The 18,987-nt window shown below is 40.6% G+C and overlaps 3 protein-coding genes across 4 annotated transcripts in view; 2 read left to right on the plus strand and 1 right to left on the minus strand.

Moving 5' to 3' along the window:
* Positions 1 to 160: 160 nt before the first annotated feature.
* LOC125560743 lies at positions 161 to 3,402 on the minus strand. The gene is made up of 3 exons (XM_048723076.1): positions 3,270 to 3,402; positions 1,358 to 1,472; positions 161 to 637 (listed from the first exon to the last, which is right to left on the minus strand). Exons 1-3 carry the CDS (start codon positions 3,380 to 3,382, stop codon positions 161 to 163), a joined length of 705 nt encoding a protein of 234 aa, XP_048579033.1. The 5' UTR covers positions 3,383 to 3,402.
* Positions 3,296 to 14,362, plus strand: LOC116613343 (splicing factor YJU2-like). The gene is made up of 9 exons (XM_048722544.1): positions 3,296 to 3,434; positions 4,458 to 4,558; positions 4,768 to 4,822; positions 5,765 to 5,854; positions 6,331 to 6,465; positions 6,967 to 7,060; positions 12,155 to 12,242; positions 12,502 to 12,640; positions 13,737 to 14,362. Exons 1-9 carry the CDS (start codon positions 3,411 to 3,413, stop codon positions 14,076 to 14,078), a joined length of 1,068 nt encoding a protein of 355 aa, XP_048578501.1. The 5' UTR covers positions 3,296 to 3,410; the 3' UTR covers positions 14,079 to 14,362.
* Positions 14,363 to 14,498: 136 nt separating this feature from the next.
* LOC5522360 overlaps positions 14,499 to 18,987 on the plus strand; it is a 13,459-nt gene continuing 8,970 nt past the window's right edge. For both annotated transcript variants that reach the window (XM_048722540.1, XM_048722541.1), the window contains exons 1-3: positions 14,499 to 15,198; positions 15,942 to 16,139; positions 16,450 to 18,657. In XM_048722540.1, the coding sequence (XP_048578497.1) occupies positions 15,120 to 15,198; positions 15,942 to 16,139; positions 16,450 to 18,657 (2,485 nt within the window). In that variant the 5' untranslated portion in view covers positions 14,499 to 15,119. The remainder of the gene's footprint in view (positions 15,199 to 15,941; positions 16,140 to 16,449; positions 18,658 to 18,987) is intronic.

An 18,987-nucleotide genomic window follows, 5' to 3' on the forward strand; every position in this document is an offset into this window, starting at 1 on the left:
GAGCAATAGAACGATGGAATGACAGAGCAACTACTTATTTATAATGTAAATCGTGATAAATATTAAAATGGATATACGTTCTAGTCGCTGTTTTAAATGATGTCTACTCATATAGGCCTAATTAATAATTGTTCTAGGAATTGTTTGTTGTTGTTTTTTATCAATACTTATAATTTCTTCTTTTAACACTGTTCTCACCTTGTTGATAGGAGTCACGGCGGGCAGCAATCCCCACCCTCCCCACCCTAGGGGATGACTCGGGGCTTGCGGTATCGGATGACATTGCCGCATATTCCATCTCCCCCTCAGACCCAGATGCTTCCACTCCCTCAAAGGACTGCAACTGATTTTCACTCAAAGCCAGCTTAACAACCTTTAGTAACGAAGTAACCCAGTCTTTTGTTGCTTTGTCAGTGTTTGATGCCAGAGTCAGGGCACCATGTTTGTGCGTGACAATCAGGAAAGCGTGATGATGAGTGCGTGATGCGTCAGTGGGGCCGATATGTACAACGTTCTCATCCAATATAATGCTGTGTTTCTCTTTGGCTGCTTTCGGTGAGTGAGCAGAAATCTCGTCCTTGTAGTAATCAAGTATTGGTGGGGAGTGTCGCAGAATGAAGTACTTGGATTGCCATGCCTTCAAATGATAAAACACAGTAACAGTCCAATCTAGTCTCTCAAGCACAGTAGCAGTGACCCCCCCCCCCCCCCCCCCAAATTACATTCAATATCTACTTACATATTCACATTAATCCACAAGTATTTATACAATTCCAGAACAATTTGGGTAGCTAATTTAACTATAGATAATAACAAAATGATAGAGACTCCAACAACATATCATTGAAGAAGCAGGGGCGGATACAGGGGGGGTGGATTGGGTTAATATTGAAAAGTCACTTTGTTTGAAGAAACTATGGAGAAGGTACTGTTCATGTGCCATCGCCTGCTTGACTTTGCTGACGCGACAAACCCAATTCAGCTTGAAGTATTGTTAGATCTATGTGATTTACCAAGAACCACTGGATCAGTTACAGGCCGCCTATCCGGCCTTTATCCACCCCTCACTTTGAAATCCTGGATCCGCCCCTGAGAAGTACTTCTATTCCACCCATTCTGAAATTTTGTCATGGTTCAACACAAAAGTATATGCATACATGTGTGCCACTGAGGTAGGGTAGGGGGTGTAGGGTAGTTGTGAACACAGCCTTTGCACCCCCCACCTCCTCCTCCCTCCAAGTAACATGCATGTACTTCGCTGTGGTGCTGCCTCTGCTTCTGCTACTTTCAAAAAATCATTTGATCACAATCTTAACATTGTATAGGGGTCCCTTAGTATTATCAGTATGATTCTTACTCTCATCCTGACCTTCCCCCCATGGGGAGGTCGTTTGATCATAAGGTATCCACATCTCTCAATATTTGAATCTGTAGACACCTCCATGTCACAAGCTGATTTGATTATTTCATTTCTGAAAAAGAAAACTTTAACGTTATTCTCAAATGGCTTCTTCGAATGATTACTTGGTATAACAAGTGTTCTTATCAAACTTACACATATCTTCCCTAATAAGAAGATAATTACATATTTACATCTGAACTAGAATTATCACGTTTGATACTTGCCGTCATGCTTCCACTTTCGACGCGAGTTGACACAATACGGCACGCAGTAACTTTAAAACATGTGGAAGAGTCAAAAGCCAAAACTTTGCATATTAATGACATAAGATGTCACGCAATTAAAAAGTCACGCGAGCTTAATGATTAGTGAGATTAGTATACTTAGATAAGCAACGCCGGCGAATTCGAGCTATCTTCACAAAACAAGCCGTGTATAGCGGCGTAGATAAACACATCTAAGATTTACCTCAAAAAGTAACGGGGAAATTGTTAAATTTTTAATTGCACATAATTAAAAAAAATACAATGATTAATACTCAAATATAGGAGATTTTTGACATCGAATTAACATGAATTGTAAACAAAGTAAAAGAATTCGAATTGGCAAACCACGTCATATTATATTTTTTTTACTATTTATGGCTTTATCCATGCGTTATTGTGGCTACAAATATCTGTCAAATTGCATGACTCGTACTTAAAAAAATCTATAATTTTAAAATGAAAAATAATAATAAGCAGATATTTAAACAGAAGAGAATACAATATTTGATATTGAAATACGGATGGCATTATTCATTTCAATTTTCCTTCGAACTGACATATTGGTGCATTGTTCGAATAAGGAAAGATAAAAAAGAAAAAAAAAATGCTAGACGACGGGAAAAAAAGGTTCGAACAGACATAATGGAACACCAGAACTGTCTTATAGGTACAAAGCAACGAATGCTTCGAGTTATTCCCAGTTTCCGCGTAGGACGCAGATGACAAAAACGAACGCCTAAGAACACGATTAATATTCTAATAAAAAATAGCGATTGCTGAGTAAATGAAATACTGAAACAGCAAAGCGAATGGATCAAATAAAAAATGAAAAAAATAACCTCTTTTTAAAATTCATACTTATTCCACTATCCATTTTACGATTAATCCCAAATTCATTTAGGAAAATTATACAAATATAATGAACGATTTATTGGTAGTTTGGGTGGAAGTGTTTGGTTTAGCACGAATACGCTTTAATCTAGTGTTTTGAATAAAAAAATCAATCACTAACCCACGAGCAATTCTCCTTTATCCCTCCCCAAAACTTGAAAATAAGAATTGAGGTTAAATATTATCTCTTACCGTACCTAGCGAAGAAAGAGTTGAGCGTAAATAGCCACTGCGATCTCCGACTAACTGAAAAATCACGGCTAAATTGCAGCAACAACTTCCTAATAATTACTCCACCATGGCAATATACCACCAAAAACCCCAACTGTGCTGTCTCGTGCAGAAATGACAATTTTTCAAGTCACAGTCCCCGATCAATAGAACGTCTGATCGTAGCGTGTATATTTTGTGGTGAAATCGACTCCTCGCTGTGGAGATAAACTTTTGACGCTCGTCAGACAAACAGCAGTCTCCGTTGATCACAAAATGAACCTTTACACGCGAACACTGCTTTTTCCCCTCGCAGTAGAGTTTGTTGTTAATGATCGATCCGTTTGTTATATGCCTTTCTCTGACTACACATCGAGCGATCCACAATAAATGATAATAATTCCCTCCCAGACTCCAGTGCGAACTTCCGGAATAGAAAGAAAATAAAGACTATATAAGGGGGGAGGGGAGGGAGATCTTTTAGATCAGTGTTACCGTACCCATGCTTCCTCGGGTTTGCATCAACGCCTGGGAGATTTTGACTTGTCATGGAATCTCGTCCAGATTTCTTAATTTTTTCCTTGGTTCTTGGCAAAGAAGCAGCGATATCCATAATTGTGACGACTGAACTTTGATTCAAGATGTCTGAAAGAAAAGTTTTGAACGTAAGTTAAATGCTTGATTTGCTAAACCGAGCCACTTCACCCGTGTGAACTCTGTAAACAGTGTACAGTAAGTTTTCTGTTCAACACGTTTTGACTACGTTTGTTCGTGTCGTAATTTGCTTGGAATAGAATAAATTGCTCCAACTTTGATTGTCAATTTGACCCATAAGTGGTTTAAGATTTCGAGTAACATTTGAGTAACACTCTACGTTTTCTGATCGGGTGTTGTGAATCGTCGATTCTCTAACATTCTTACATTTTTGGGGGGTTATCCGACTCCCACTAAGGTTTTTTTTTTTCAGATAAAGATGACTAACCTTTTCTTCAGTTGTTGAAAACTCAACTCTTGCTTAACTCTTTCTGTTTCGATTGTGTTTAGAACTGTGTAGGAGCAGACTCCCACTAAGGTTTTGTTTTTTTTTTCAGATAAAGATTACTAACCTTTTCTTCAGTTGTTGAAAACTCAACTCTTGCTTAACTCTTTCTGTTTCGATTGTGTTTAGAACTGTGTAGGAGCAGACTGATAATGCCTAACTAACACATTTATCGTGTTACAAGTTTTCGTTCCCTGATCATATTTCTGATTCAAGGACCCAAGAGTTAGGCCTGATTCCTATGTTGCACTCTTGTCGTGCCGAATGCCTGTTTGTGCTGATACAAAATTTAGTTTAGGTCGTCATTCATTCAGACTCCACATTTCATGAGTTGCTCTCAAAAGGTTGTGTGTTTTTTTTCATACAAATCAAAACAAAGTGACTTTTCATGAGCCCAAAAATGCTCAATATTTGAATTAGTGTTTCATGATTTTGTCACACTTACTATGGTCTAACAAAATCCACAATCATTTGATTTTTATAGTTAGAAAGATAAGTGTGGTTTTAAAATAGATGAATTTCTATATTGCTTGTCTATTGGGTTACCCGCTCAGTTTTCCAATATTAGGCTAGTAGTTCTTAAGAACTGACATTTTGGAGGCTGTAATTTACGTTCAATATAATAATTATTTTTATATTGTTCTTCTAGAAATACTACCCCCCAGACTTTGATCCATCTAAAATCCCCAAACTAAAGCTTCCAAAAGACAGACAGTATGTGGTCCGTCTCATGGCACCCTTCAATATGAGGTATGTAATTAATATGATGTATTAATGGTCGCTTTTTACTTCTTTTTTGGCTGGATATCCTTTGGTTATGTTTTTGTATATATAACTCAAGGTTTGTTTTCCTTGGTATTTTTGGAGAATTTTTGGCTTGGTTGATCAATGCATATTTTATGAGTTATGCGAGTTAAGTTATTATCATGTTACATTTTACTTACTGATTATCATCATAGATGTACAACTTGTGGTGAATATATCTACAAGGGGAAAAAGTTCAATGCAAGAAAGGTATGTTGCATAACAATACTAAGTCTTAAAGTATTTGGTAGATTTAAATTAAATGAATAATTTAAAAATATGTTTAGTGTTTGCTATCTGGCCTGAGAAGAGAGAACAGTGACACTGAGCTACCGCATGGCCCTGGAACTACTCAATTTAATATTTAAAAATCAAAACTTTTGAGGTTTGATATCAGAGGCAAAGTCTAGGATTTGGTGATTCTTCAAATTGAAGGGGCATTTCCACTCGTTGCTACCATCCCAAGCATCCCCATTAGTTTTATTGTGTCAATTATTGTATTTATTACGATGCTGACTGCAACTTTAATTTAAGACCCTGCTCCCACATAATCCGTTTTCGTTTGAAAATGCAACCTTTTTGTTACAAATACAAGTATAGCCCACATGTGAGCGAGAAAACAGTGACCGAAAATGGAACGATTAGAGAATGATCTCCAGAGTGGAACAATTTGAAAGTGATACCCTATCAGTGCAATGGGGACAGAAGAAAAAGGAACCTTTCGAAAAAGATGGCATAATTCAATATACACGCGCGATGTAAACCTAAAAAAATAACTGGTCTACCCATGCTCTGTAGAGCATTTTATCGTTTTTGTATCGTTTCTGCATTTTCGTGTGGACGCAGATCTTTTTGAAAACGAAACATAAAGATTGCGTTTTCAAATGAAAACAGATACGTTGTAACAGGGTCTAAGAAACTATTCTACAAGAGTTGCAATTAAATTTTAATCTGTCTTCATGGTATAAGCTTCTGCTAAAAGAATATTGGTTGAGGAAGCTGTGGCTTCCATTATATCCCAAATCAACACTCTCCCTTTTGAAATGGATTTATACAATTTGAGTTAAAAAACCTCATTGAAAAAAAGGGGAAATTTCGATTGAAGTGCGCATGACCTATCACCTCTCAAACATCTTTTTGTACTTTTTTCAGGAAACAGTTCAAGGAGAGACCTACTTGGGGCTATACATCTTTCGGTTCTATATTAGGTGCCCTCGGTGTATTTCAGAGATTACCTTCAAGGTAAAACCAAATAGATTATAGTCATTTGTGGATGCCATTTTATAGTCATCATTTGGTGGTGGGTTACTAACTGTAATTTTGAATATACTGTAGTCTAACCAATTATTATTATTTTTTTGCTTTCGTTTTGGCCACAATGCTTTGTGTTAAGGGGATACAGCTATTGCAGTTTTTGGGCACATTGTTCACAAAGTACTCAAAATAGCAGTAAAAAGTAATTTTGTAATCACCTTTTGTTTGAAACTATTTTAGCTATGTACTTTTTAGTCATTCAAATTTTGAAAAAGTTGAAGTACTGTAATCCACTTTCATTTAACGGTTTAATACTTGCTTGCAATATTTGATGGATAGTTTTTTTTTTTAATTAATCATTTAGATTACTCAGCTGATGGAAAAGAGTGCTTTCCATGGCTTGGTACCAATACTTTGTATCTAGAAGTAGCTTGTATAGCCTATCCTGATTTGTTTTTCCTTAGACTGATCCTGAAAATACAGACTATGTTTGTGAGAATGGTGCCACCAGAAACTTCCAGGCACACCGAATGGCAGAGAAACAGGAAGAGAAAATGCAACAAGAGAGAGAGGAGGAGGAGGCCAACAACCCGATGAAGGTTATTAAGCAACTTGAAGTCTTCATAAGTATTTATTAGTGGATAGCACTTTTGGACACTTTCAAAATCGCTTTTCTTTAACTTCTGTCTGTTTTGTTCTCTATTGTAAGCTAACACTCTCATTAGCTGATCTGGATACCTTTGAAGCTTGAAGAAATAAACCTTTCCATTAATCCTACTAATGAACGTCAAGTTTTTAAATACTTAAGGGTGTCGGCCTAGTGAGATTTGAGTGTCTAAAAGTGCTAGCACTATATTTGTGTCAACTAGCGTATCAAAAACAACCATATTCCCTGTATTTGTGAACTATTGTATGCTACTATGCTTTTGACTATGGAACTAGGGCAATTGCAGATGTACATTTAAAGTAACTTAACCCTCTATTATGGCAAAAAATAAAATTAAAGCCCTTGAAATTTTGCTGAAAAATTCTAAACTTTTTAAATCTCTTCAAAAAATTATCATTCACATATATTTTTTGTTTTTCTTTTTTCCTTTCAGGCACTTGAAAACAGAACAAAAGAGTCTAAACAGGAGATGGATATTTTAGAGAAACTGGAAGAGCTAAAAGACCTGAACACACGACACGCCAACGGTAAGCAATAACTTCAGTCTATCTTGGGGTAGGGTGGGGTCTTATTTGAAGGCCTGGGGGTTGCTACTGGGAGAGTTTTCAAGATACTTTTCCAGGCAAGGAAAAGCGTTTCTCAAAGCTTGCGGTAGCGTCCCGGTTGTTTACGGGTTCCCAATAAGCAAATTATAGTTTTCAGAGTTAATGAATAGATTGGCTAAAAAATTATTGAATATCAATAAAAATCGTAGATTTGTCGATGTTGTAGGCAACTAGTACCCCAAACACTGCTGGGGCACCGGCACTTTTCGAAAAAAAAAAGACAAAAAACAATTACTTAGATAAAGTCTCATTTTGTAGCAAAACTTCCAATACCTTTGCGGTCAGCCGTGCAAGCCGGCAGCATTTATTTTCTCTCTGTAAAGTTCGTGTTCTAAATCCGTTCCATCGTGGATATGGCGCTCCAAATTGCTCTCAGTATGATGGTAACATGTCTGTTCATGGCTAGGCTGGCAAATGGATCCGAAATGTGGACTAAACAACTGGATTTAGAGAGATTTTCATTCAAGTTCAAGCCCGTCAGTTTCGTAATCACTGAACCGAATTGCAGCTTCACATTTGCATGTATTACAGAGCAGTCGTCACGCCATCGCCTCGCATCACTGCCCCGGTCTTATCACAAGTCTGTGTCACGCGTCACGTTATTTTTACTAATAATGGCGTCTGATTGCTCCTTGCTGAATCCGGGCCCTGTTAAATACCCTTGTAGTGCTTGTACGAAGCCTACAAAATCTAACCAGCGAGCGATTTGCTGCGACGAGTGTGGTCAGTGGACTCATGCCAAGTGTATTTCTATGTCGTACAATTCATATCTTCGATATAGCAACAATCCAAATTTAACATGGATTTGCAGCTCATGTCTGTCTCCAAACTTCTCTACGCGCCACGCTCTTGAAGATCTTAGCATAGCTGGTCGGAATAGTTTCGCAGCACTTGGAAGTCTGGATTCAAACGAGCGCTCACCTGACAGCAGCCTGGAAATGTCATCTTCTGAGACCTTTGAATTTCCTCCTGGTCGTGTAAGATCTAGTACACCCCTACGGAATGCTCCGCCCAACCAGCGGAGGGCAAAACTGCGGTGCATGGAGATCAACTGTAACAGCATCCAGAGTTCTGATCGGGCTGCGGTTTTTGCTAGTATTATTGCTACTCATGACCCCGATATCATCCTTGGTTGTGAATCAAAACTCAGTCCTGACGATCCAACATACTCCTCGTTCCCGACAGAATATACTGTCTTCAGGAAAGAGAGGCGCGATACAGGGGGAGGTGGTGTATTTATTGCGGTCAAATCTGGTATCTCAGCCTTTGAACGCCAAGACCTTACAACCAATTCAGAGGACGAATCGCTGTGGGTGTCAATACAGCTTGCTAAAACCAAATCATTGCACATCTGCTCCTTTTATAGGCCGCCCGACTCTCCTTCCATTCGCCTTGATTACCTGTCTGAGTCTCTTTTCAAGCTATTTCATTCAAACAAGAAATCACATCCCAACATAGTAGTCAGCGGTGATTTTAATTGTGGTGACATAAACTGGAAATGCGATCTTCCTGAAGTTACTTCCCACGCCACCGCGTCACTAATGCACAAGCTATTGGACATGATCAGAGACCACGCCCTTACGCAGTATGTTACTGTTCCCACTAGACCAGCGTCCCTCAAGACCCTGGACCTTGTTCTATCCTCTGTTCCCTCCCTGGTCTCACACGTCCAGGTTAAGGCGGGCATGAGTGACCATGACATTGTTCTCTTTGACATCAACGTCAAGCCTAGAAAGTCCACCCGCCCTCCCCATAAAGTGTATTTGTACCATAAAGCTGATATGGAAGCTCTCCGCGAGGACATCTTAAGTCGGACTACAGAGTTTCTTGACCAGTGCACCCACAATAACCTCGAGGAAAACTGGTCCTCCTTCAAGAATATCCTTATCGACGCAATTGACAGGCACGTCCCCTGGAAGATGACCCGTGCAAAACCTTCTCTTCCGTGGATCTCACGCTCGATTAAGCGTCAAATGCGTAAGAGAGACCGTCTTTTCAAAAAGGCAAAGCGCAGCTGTGTCAAACTTTCTGCTGCTTGGGTGCATTATCGTCATCAAAGAAATAAGGTGGTAAACCTAGTTAAAGCATCCCATAGAATCTATCTGGATTCAGTTATTGGCGGGAGTCTACACGAAAATCCAAAGAGGTTTTGGAGCTACGTGAAACAGGCAAGGTGTGAAAACATAGGCATACCAACGCTGCGCTCCGGAGATTCCTTGTACATCTCTGATAGTGACAAGGCCGAAGTACTGAACACTTTCTTCCAGAGTGTTTTTACCCAAGATAATGGTATCCTTCCTAACAGTACCCCCTCTGTTAGCAACATCAAAGACATCAGTGATATGGAATTTTTCCAGCCTGGTGTGGAGAAACTACTAGCACAACTTGATTCATCTAAGTCACCTGGACCTGATGGCATCTCACCACGCTGTCTAAAAGAGTTATCGAAGGAGGTCTCTGGGATGTTAACAGTCATTTTCCAGCAGAGCTACAACATCGGTGCTCTACCCAATGACTGGTTAACAGCGATGGTAGTACCCGTCTACAAGAAGTCAAACAAGGCCGACCCCGCGAACTATCGCCCAATCTCTTTGACTTGTCTTTGTTGCAAGACAATGGAACACATTGTCCTGAGCCACCTAAACAAACATCTTTCTAGATTCAATATCTTGTCCAATGCACAGCATGGTTTTCGACAAGGTTTGTCATGTGAGACACAATTAGTCTTAACTTTCCATGATTGGGCTACCGTATTAAACAAACACGGTCAAGTCGATGCCTTACTGCTTGACTTTAGTAAGGCTTTTGACAAAGTTTCCTATCCAAAACTTATCCACAAACTGAGCCGCTATGGTATAAAGGGGAACACTCTGACTTGGATATCAGCTTTTCTACACAACCGTTCACAATTTGTAACTGTGAATGGCTCACACTCTGCCACGTGCCGCGTCACCTCCGGGGTCCCGCAGGGCTCCGTATTAGGCCCCACCCTCTTCCTACTGTTCATTAATGATATTGCTGAGTCATCAAACTCCAGGCTTCGCCTTTTTGCCGACGACACAGTGGTGTATCGTGAAATAAACACGGAACAAGACCATCATGTACTACAGGCTGACTTGAACAACTTGATAAATTGGGCATCAGATTGGCAGATGAGCTACAATGTAACTAAATGTCATCTCCTCCGTGTTACAAACAAGCGCAAGCCATCTGAATGTACGTACTACGCAGAGTCTGCTGCCTTATCGCAGGTACCCCAGTGCGACTATCTCGGGATTAAATGTAATAAATCGCTCCGCTGGGGGGATCATTGCACTAAGATCACCTCTAAAGCCAGCAAGACACTTGGGCTACTTAGACGCACCCTGAGACCGTGCTCGAAAGAGGTAAAGGAGAGAGCATACCTTGCACTGGTGAGACCATCGCTTGAATATGCGTCTTCTGCCTGGAGCCCTTATACCGACTCCGACGTGAACCGTCTTGAGCAAGTGCAAAAAAACGCTGCTCGGTTTGTCTGCAGTGATTACCGGATAACCACAAGCACCTCCCAGTTAGTTAAAACTCTAGGTTGGGACACACTAGAAGACAGGAGGCTAAGAAACCAGTCCACACTACTTTACAAGTTCCATAACAATCTCATCCACTGCCAACCTCCAGATGATTTGAGACGCAACGAGAACATTCGTAGCTCCAGAAGACACTCCCGGACGTACCATCAGTTACAGGCCAATATATTGGCCTTTAACTACTCGTTCTTTCCAAGAACCATTCGCACCTGGAACCTTCTACCTGCAGAGGTAGTGAACGCTGCTGACCTGCCTTCATTTAAGTCGGCATTGGCACCTGCGATAAGTGAGCTTAAGGTGCCCAGTCACCTTCGCAGACTGTAACATCAGTGCTGACTGTCCCTCCCGAAATTAGTGAAACCTATTAGGGAGTAAATAGTTCTAAGTTCTAAGTTCTAAAGTTGTTTACATTTTTTAGGCGCCCGGTGACAGCTCAATGTCAATTCGACGGAAAAGAAACCTGATTGGTTGCTAAGGAATCCCATAAAATGATGTTAATGGTGATTGGCTCACTTCTTATCGGGCAGTGGAATGGTTTCCTCAAGTGATGAAAACTCACTACAACTCGACACAACTTGAAAATGGCGAGATTTAATTAAAAAATACACCAAATTGGATGTTTCAACTTGGCTAATTCAAGATGAATGGTTGATCTATAAATTCAGCTGAAAATATGAAAAACGTCGTTTGGGGTTTGAATTTTCGCATTAAAAGTAATTCCCGGTAAGTTAACGGGAGCTCTTGAGCTCGCGTAAGTTACCGGGCAAGTTACTGGGATTTTTACCGGGCCCAAAAATCGCGGGCGTTTTGAGAAACACCCGTAAAGTTTATCGGGAGCTTACCGGGTGACTTTCCGGGTTTCAGGGTTTATCTGGACTTTTAAGAAATGACCCCCTGAAGAGATATATGTCATGTCTTTATTTCATGGTATTAGATTCAAAGCAGAACATTGAACAATGAGTAACAACAAGAACAACTTCCTAAACGATAGTTCAGTTGACTATGTCTTTTGTTGTTATATCATAAAAATCAGTAACAGGATTTGGTGGAAGCGCGGTCATAGGTATCATATGGAAAAAGCATAGTATTTGAAGATTCCTTAATAAGAAATAACCTACCTTTTGGCCGCCAAGGGGGGTGCGCGCGCACCCCCCTGTGTATGCGCCTGCTTCCTTTCGGAGGGGGGTGGGGTGGGGTGGGGTGGTTGTATGTTCTTTTTTGAATTTATCGTATTCCAGGGTTCAAAATAGCGGCTAGCGGCCGGCTTGTTTTTCTGTATTTCCCTTACGTAACTTGGAGATGCAGGCTTTTTTTCGCCACCAAAATCCAGAAAGCAGGCAAAATCTAGCAGATTTTTTAAAAGTTATTTTGAACGCTGTATTCACAGCCCATATGCTGACCTTGGTTCCCGAGGATGCACTAAGTTCATAATGTTACTTGTTGTTGATAGTTGATTATGCGTCGATGTTGGAGACTTATGCACAGGAAGAAGAGAAGAGAAAGCAGCGAGAACAACAAGAAGATGACGATTTAGTCAAGTGAGTAAATTTAGAAAGGGTGTGCATATTACCAAAACATACAAAATGTCCTCTGTTTTAGGTCGGAATATAGGGGGTGGTCTTTTCCTTATTTATACTATGACCCACCCAAGTCCTGTGTTTTAGGTCAGACTAGAGAGAGTGACGTCTTTGTTTATTATGACATTTATTTATTTTTACACCCAAGCCATCTTTAAGATCATATTTGATGGATATCTTCGGAATTATTCCTAAAAACACAAAAATTACCGTGTTACAGGTCGGTATTTGGAGGGAATAAAATTCAGAGACGCCTTAGCGATAGCGACAGTGATGATGAAAACAATAGCAACGACTCTGCGAACATGTCGTCTTCCGCACTGACAGGCAGAAAGCGTGCAACGGACATACTAACCGAGGTAAAAATGAAACGGACCCTTTTAGGGACAAAGTAGCTCTTCGTATGATGCATCTTATTTTTGTTATCCTTTATTTGTTATTACTTAGCATTTCTAAATCAGGCGCGTACATAGGGTAGGTGCGCAAGCTGTGCCCTTACTCCACCCCCCTTGGCTGCAAAAAAGTGGGTCATTTCTTATTAAAGCCACATTGTCACAGTTTACTTCCGGTCGATCACGTAACAACCTCCGATGATTTTTTAACGGAAAACGCGAAAAAAAAATATTGAAAGCAGTGTGACTATTGGAAGTATCTTTGAGAATGTGATTGAAGATTTAGAGCCGATGGCCTGTTAAATATCTCTAATCCTAATAGATTTTTTTTGCCTTTTAACGGTTGAGCTTTCCGTCGGACCTTGATACACGCCTGTAAATAATCCACATTAAGGGACAAACCATTTGATGTCTGCATTATCTGTTTACTGTAGCTCACTTGGTCATACACTTAATATATAGAATTACCATAGGGTTTCAACTCTTAGCATAGCGCACAGGAAAACTACTATTCAATAGTGCAAAACGATTAAGTAATTATTCATGCAAGAAGGAACTAAGGTCCCATAGTTCTGTGGCAAATAGCTTTCCCCATATAGGATCTTTCTATACAAAACATACTGGTAATAACATGTAGAATATAGTAAGATTTTGAGGAATTTATGTGGAAAATGTGCTCCCTAATATATCTAACCCTTACTTATTGGCGATTTTCTGTTTTGAACCAGTCAGATGGAGCAGGGACAATAGTTTTTTTTCTTTTTTAATTTTAACAAGGTTCCCCACATCAACTTTCTCTAATAAACCATATTACAAAAACAATAATAATAATAATTCCTTACAATAAATATAAAAAAGAAACATCTTATAAATAATGAAATCTTGTTTTAAGTGAAACTTATGCTTGAATTCCGTATTTCTAGTATTAACAAAGACATTTTTTACATGCCAGTGTGCATTTTGCATTTCATTAATTTTTCACGGTTACCTCTCAGCTGGACCGTTCCTTTACTATGTGATCCTGTCCACTCGCACCTAAAATTGATCTTTTATATTTCTTTAGGGCGAGAAAGAAGCCATGTCCTCTGAGCCGATAACTAAGAAAGCCAAGCCAGTCTGGGAACAAAGTGTCGGCAACCTAAGCAACAAAACGTCCCTCTCCTCCCTGGTAAAGGTCAAGAAAGCTTCCAGCACCCCACTTGCAAAGTCAACAGCCTCTGCATTTAATCCGAGTGAAGGAGAAAACAAGAATACTTCACAGCTCGTCAAACCGGTAAAACCAGTCGAACAGAGTAATAGTACTCAGCAGAGTAATAGAACTCAGCAATCGAATTCGGGTCAGACATTAGGCGCCAACTCGCTTGGCATGCTGGGAGATTATGGCAGCAGTGAGGAGTCAGATTGAACATACCGACCACGGTCTTACTTCCGCTTGCAATGCGCATGCGTATGAAATACTTCCTCGACCATTCTTCGGCGACTCCTCGCGATTTGATCGTGCAGTTCCTCGGTCCTACCTCGCCGGCAGTTCCTCGGTATTCAATCGGATAATTCTTTTTTTGTCGTACATGTACGCAAATACGCCATATCCTGCTAAAACCTTTTACAAATAAATTTATTTTATCTTTATAAACAACTCAAGCCTTCTATGTTGTAAATAGAAATGGGAAAATAAAGCCTTCGATTTTATCTTTCTCTTTGTAATGTTACATCCGTACCACCCCCATATGTCACATGATTTCGTACAAGTCGCCTATTGTTCTAGAATAAATTGGAGTTGAATTGGTTTTAAGGTACAGAAAAATCGAGCAGCAAAATCGTACAAATTTTGTGCGGCAGCATTTGCAAAAAAAAGTTCGAAGGCGATGTTGCTTGCTTGATGTTTTACTACCGGCGCACCAACTTTTGTCCTAGCAAAAGATAGACTTGTTCTTGCTGTTGATCCGGCATCGTTTTTCTTTGTGACACTGATGTGTGACTTTGACGTTCAACCAATCACAAACGCTTATGCAACTTCTTGCGTATGCCTGACGTCACTTTACAAGTTGGGTTGATGTAGAAATACGGGCAGATTCTCCGAGTTTTGCTGCAAAAAGTAGAACCATTTACTTTCTGCATCAAACTTGTTCAACTCGCAACAACAACAAAAATGCTGCGACAAAAATGGTTCGCTGGAAGTAAAACGCTCAACGTCAATTGCCAAAAAAGTTGTACGTTGTACGATTTTGCTGGCTTTGCCGTTCCATGTCCACTGGAGACAGTTACTGATCTCTAGAATTATCTGATAGCCAAATTCTGATTTTTTTTTTCTAGAAAGTTTTAGCAGAAGCACGCGCGAACATTCATCGCAATACATGACGTCATAAAAGTCAATCAAATTAGTCAAATCAAAGCCGTTCATTTTCCCGAGAGATGTGTTGTTCGCCGTAGCGCCCTGTGGCGCGACATGCGGTGGAAATGTTTGATTTTATTTCTGATAACTTTGTCATGTTTAGTATCCCCTACCAGAAGTAACGTAGTTGAAGGTAAGTGTTGAATAATGAGACTTTCCTAACTGCTGGAATAATGACAACGGACTTTTATTGCCGTTGCTTCTCATCTCACTGAAGCCACATGAAAAAATGGAGTAAAGATCAACCTAAGGTTGAAATGGTTAAAACTTTTAATCAACAATTTTTTTAACAGTTTTGAGCAGTTTCGTGCGTTTGTCACCTTGGCAACAAACGTTTCTTGTAATAACATTCTATAACGCGCGCGGAAATGTGTTGCATTTTGATTTTGAAAAAAGTTGATTTAAAACACAGGCAGCCCAAGCATATTATATGTTATTTGACCTTCAAAATTCAAAATTGTGTATTTATGAAGCCGAAATGCTTCAAACTCGGTCGAGTAATAAACAACACAACAAGTGAGTCATTTTATTCATAAATACACAATTTTGAAGATTTTGAATTTTGACCGACAAATTACATCTTATATATATATAATGAGCTTGGGCTGCCTGTGTGTAAAGTAGAGCAAAATGTGTATCCCAGACGAAAAAGTTTACCCGTAATGTGTTGCAAGCGCGCGAGTCAATCAGCTCGTATAAACAATTCAACACATTTCACAGCCAATCAGAGCGTGTGTAAGTATTAAACAATAAAATTCAAAGCGGAGTCCAAATCATGCAACTCCATCTTCATACAGCAGCCAATAAGAACGCGCATTATTATTTGAGTATAGGATTATATCAGTGACCCGTGGTTACCTTTGTTATTATAACAAGGTCAAAATGTGAGTGTCACCAATTCATCGGAGCAAGACCCAAGGTATCGCGTCCCTACCTTACGCGTCCCACAAACACAAGACCCGCCAACCAGTCCTCATCCCTTGACGCCAGAGAATGTAGGAGAACAAAACAATGACACAGCCTTTCATACTACACAGCCATCAACGGCAGAAAGGTCTCCCTTGCATTATGCAGGTAATTTCCAGAAAAGATCGACCCCCCCCCACCCACCCTTCCATCCCTTGCCAGGTCCTGGTTGATGATAATAATTATGGTGATGGTGATACAGGGTGATAGAGATAATGAAGTCGGTTCCGTTGTTCGTCCCAAAGCTGTGCGACAGACATGAGTCGTATGGTTGTTGCCCGTGGAGCCTTCTAAAGCCTTTGCTGTGACTATAAACCATGTTGTATTAGCCTCCTTGTAATTCTGCATGCCAACTGCAAGGAATGAAATGAGCCACCTAATTTATTAAATTTTAAACAAAGCCAATTTCCAATTTTAGGTGCCAAGTTGTTGGGCGTCATTCTAAGTGCCGCTAAAACTCTCACTGACTATTTCCCGGGTCTCGTCAACAACGTTCCTGAACCGCTAGTAAACATCACTTCCACTCAAACCAGCCCAACCTCGCAAACGCATAGCAACTCTTCATCACCGCAACACGGAGGAAATACATCACAGATACAAATCTATCCTTCTAATACGCCTGCTATTGCACACGAGATTTTACCTTCAAGACAAAGTCCGTCCTTAGAAACTTCACATCGTGAATCGGCAGTTCCCCCGAGGCAAAGACTGCTACCGTACCAGGCAACTGCTTTGTCACAGAAAGAACCAATCTTGCCACCATTGGAAGAAGCGTTTTCTGAAAAATCATCAGTCTCCCTGCCGGAAGCAGTACCGTCTGATACCCTGCCAATACCTCCGAAAGAAAATTCCTATACAGCTCCTCAATATGACGGAGAAAGTAACAGACAACTAAGAAATGATACCTCGAGGTTATTGGGGCAGAACTTGTCAATTCTAAAAACACCGAAAGTACTTTCATCTGAGACGTATGCCCGCGCTCAACAAATGCCTGCCTTACCATCGACAGAACGACCTTTAGCTGAAACTTCTATAGCACATCAGAAACCTGGCTTATTGCAACCACAAAGTTTACCACTCTATAATCCTTCTGTGACACGGGAGAATTCAACACCAATAGAAGGTCATATATACGGAAGATCAGCGGTGAAACATCAAGAACCAGGATTGGTGCAAGCATTGGCAACCTCAAGTTACATCTCTCCTCAAATAGATGGAGCAAGAACAAAGGAACAGAATAATGGTTCCTTGATAATGGGAGAAAATTTAATAATACCGCAAACATCTCAGCCTGACACCCCGGATGTATTACACCAAGACCTAGCACTAGGGCATGCACAAGAAATGTCGCCTTCCACCCCAACTACAAAACAGAAAGTGCAAGTGTTACAACCTGTAGAAAGTCATTTATCGAGAGAATCAGCTCTCTCACAGCTTGAACCAGTAAGAACACCAACAAATCCACTGCCGAAGGATAACCTTGCTGCGTCACAACGAACTCAAGCAAGTGAAAACACGTTAGAACCCTTTGGGAGACAGACAGAAGCACACGTGGACACGTCAATGGTAGCAAACAACCAAATACTTCTCGAAACACCTACGGCGCAACAAGAAGCAGTTCCAGATCCAGTTGAAAGACTGTCGTCTAAAATTGATAACACTTATCAAACTGATGTTACAGATTCAACAAAACAAGCCATTGCCACGTCACGATCATCCATTGCACAGCCGTCTGTTCGCAGCGATGCATTGAAGACTGATGTCTCAGATAAGCAATCGAGCCTCGAAGGATATAGATCAATGAAGAGCTCACAATCTCAACAGACTGGTGCTAGGGAGGAGGCCAAGAAAGTGGCAATGCATGACTCAGTAATTGATAAATTGAGCGCTGTGGAAGTGCAAAACCGTATCTCGGACAGTGCCCCGGGAAGCGTTCCGGACATCGGACGGGCAGGGAAGATTGCCAGTCTCAGTCAACTAAACCTTCCCAACCAGCCCGATGGTAAAGCCACTACTACCGGACAGCTAGGGACTGGTCCGGACACCCGAATTCGTCGCTCTGTTGCGGACATCACGGACGATATACTGTGGGACAAGAACCAGGACATTGATATCTCTGGCGAAGGAAAGATAAAGACAAGTGTAAGTATAGGAGTGGACCCGGAAATGGATCTGGGAGAGGATAATGGAGATATAACACAGCTACCTGAATTGCATCAAGACTTCGACTCTTCTGGTGATAAGATTACTAAACTAGACTCAGATGTAAAATTTGGAACAGAATCAGAGGCGGACTCCGAACTGGATTTCGATATAGATGGTGGAATAACTGACCAGACAGATTCTAAGGAAGGTAGTCAACCAACATATGGCCGTCAGTACTGGCCGACCGTCCCAAATAACATGCCTACCACACTGCACGACCAAACTACGCCACGTGGCCTACTCACTGAGCTAAATGCAAGCGTTGACATGACATCAGCACCGAAGCTTAACCTCTCAGGGGTGGTAAACGTGGAAAATACGAGTACTGGCACGACTGAGGGAGTGCCTCCAGGGGAGCATTACATCACACGCGACCCAGAGGTATATGGTGTGCAGCTGAACAGAAGCCGCAGAAACACAGGTACGTACGCGAACTACCGCTAAGATGAGCTTCTAAAAGAGTCAGTCTTTTAGTATGCACGAATCACAGTTTTTATACAAAAAAACTTGTAACTTAAGCCTCTATCAAACGGAGATAACAGTTTATAAGAGTTTCATGTCCGTTTGACCGTGCACTCTCACGCACTCCCATCGACCTTCACCAACTCTCATTCACTACAGTAAACTATTCAAATTCGACATGAGAGTTGATGAAAAGTTGTCACTGTTTGATCGCGTAAATGAGTTAATGAAGGTATTTCAATCAGCAGTTTCACAAAAAAAAATGAAATTTAATGTGAAATTACCGGTT

Source organism: Nematostella vectensis, chromosome 15 (assembly GCF_932526225.1).
Source record: "Nematostella vectensis chromosome 15, jaNemVect1.1, whole genome shotgun sequence".
In the NCBI taxonomy this organism is placed as follows: Eukaryota; Metazoa; Cnidaria; class Anthozoa; order Actiniaria; family Edwardsiidae; genus Nematostella; species Nematostella vectensis.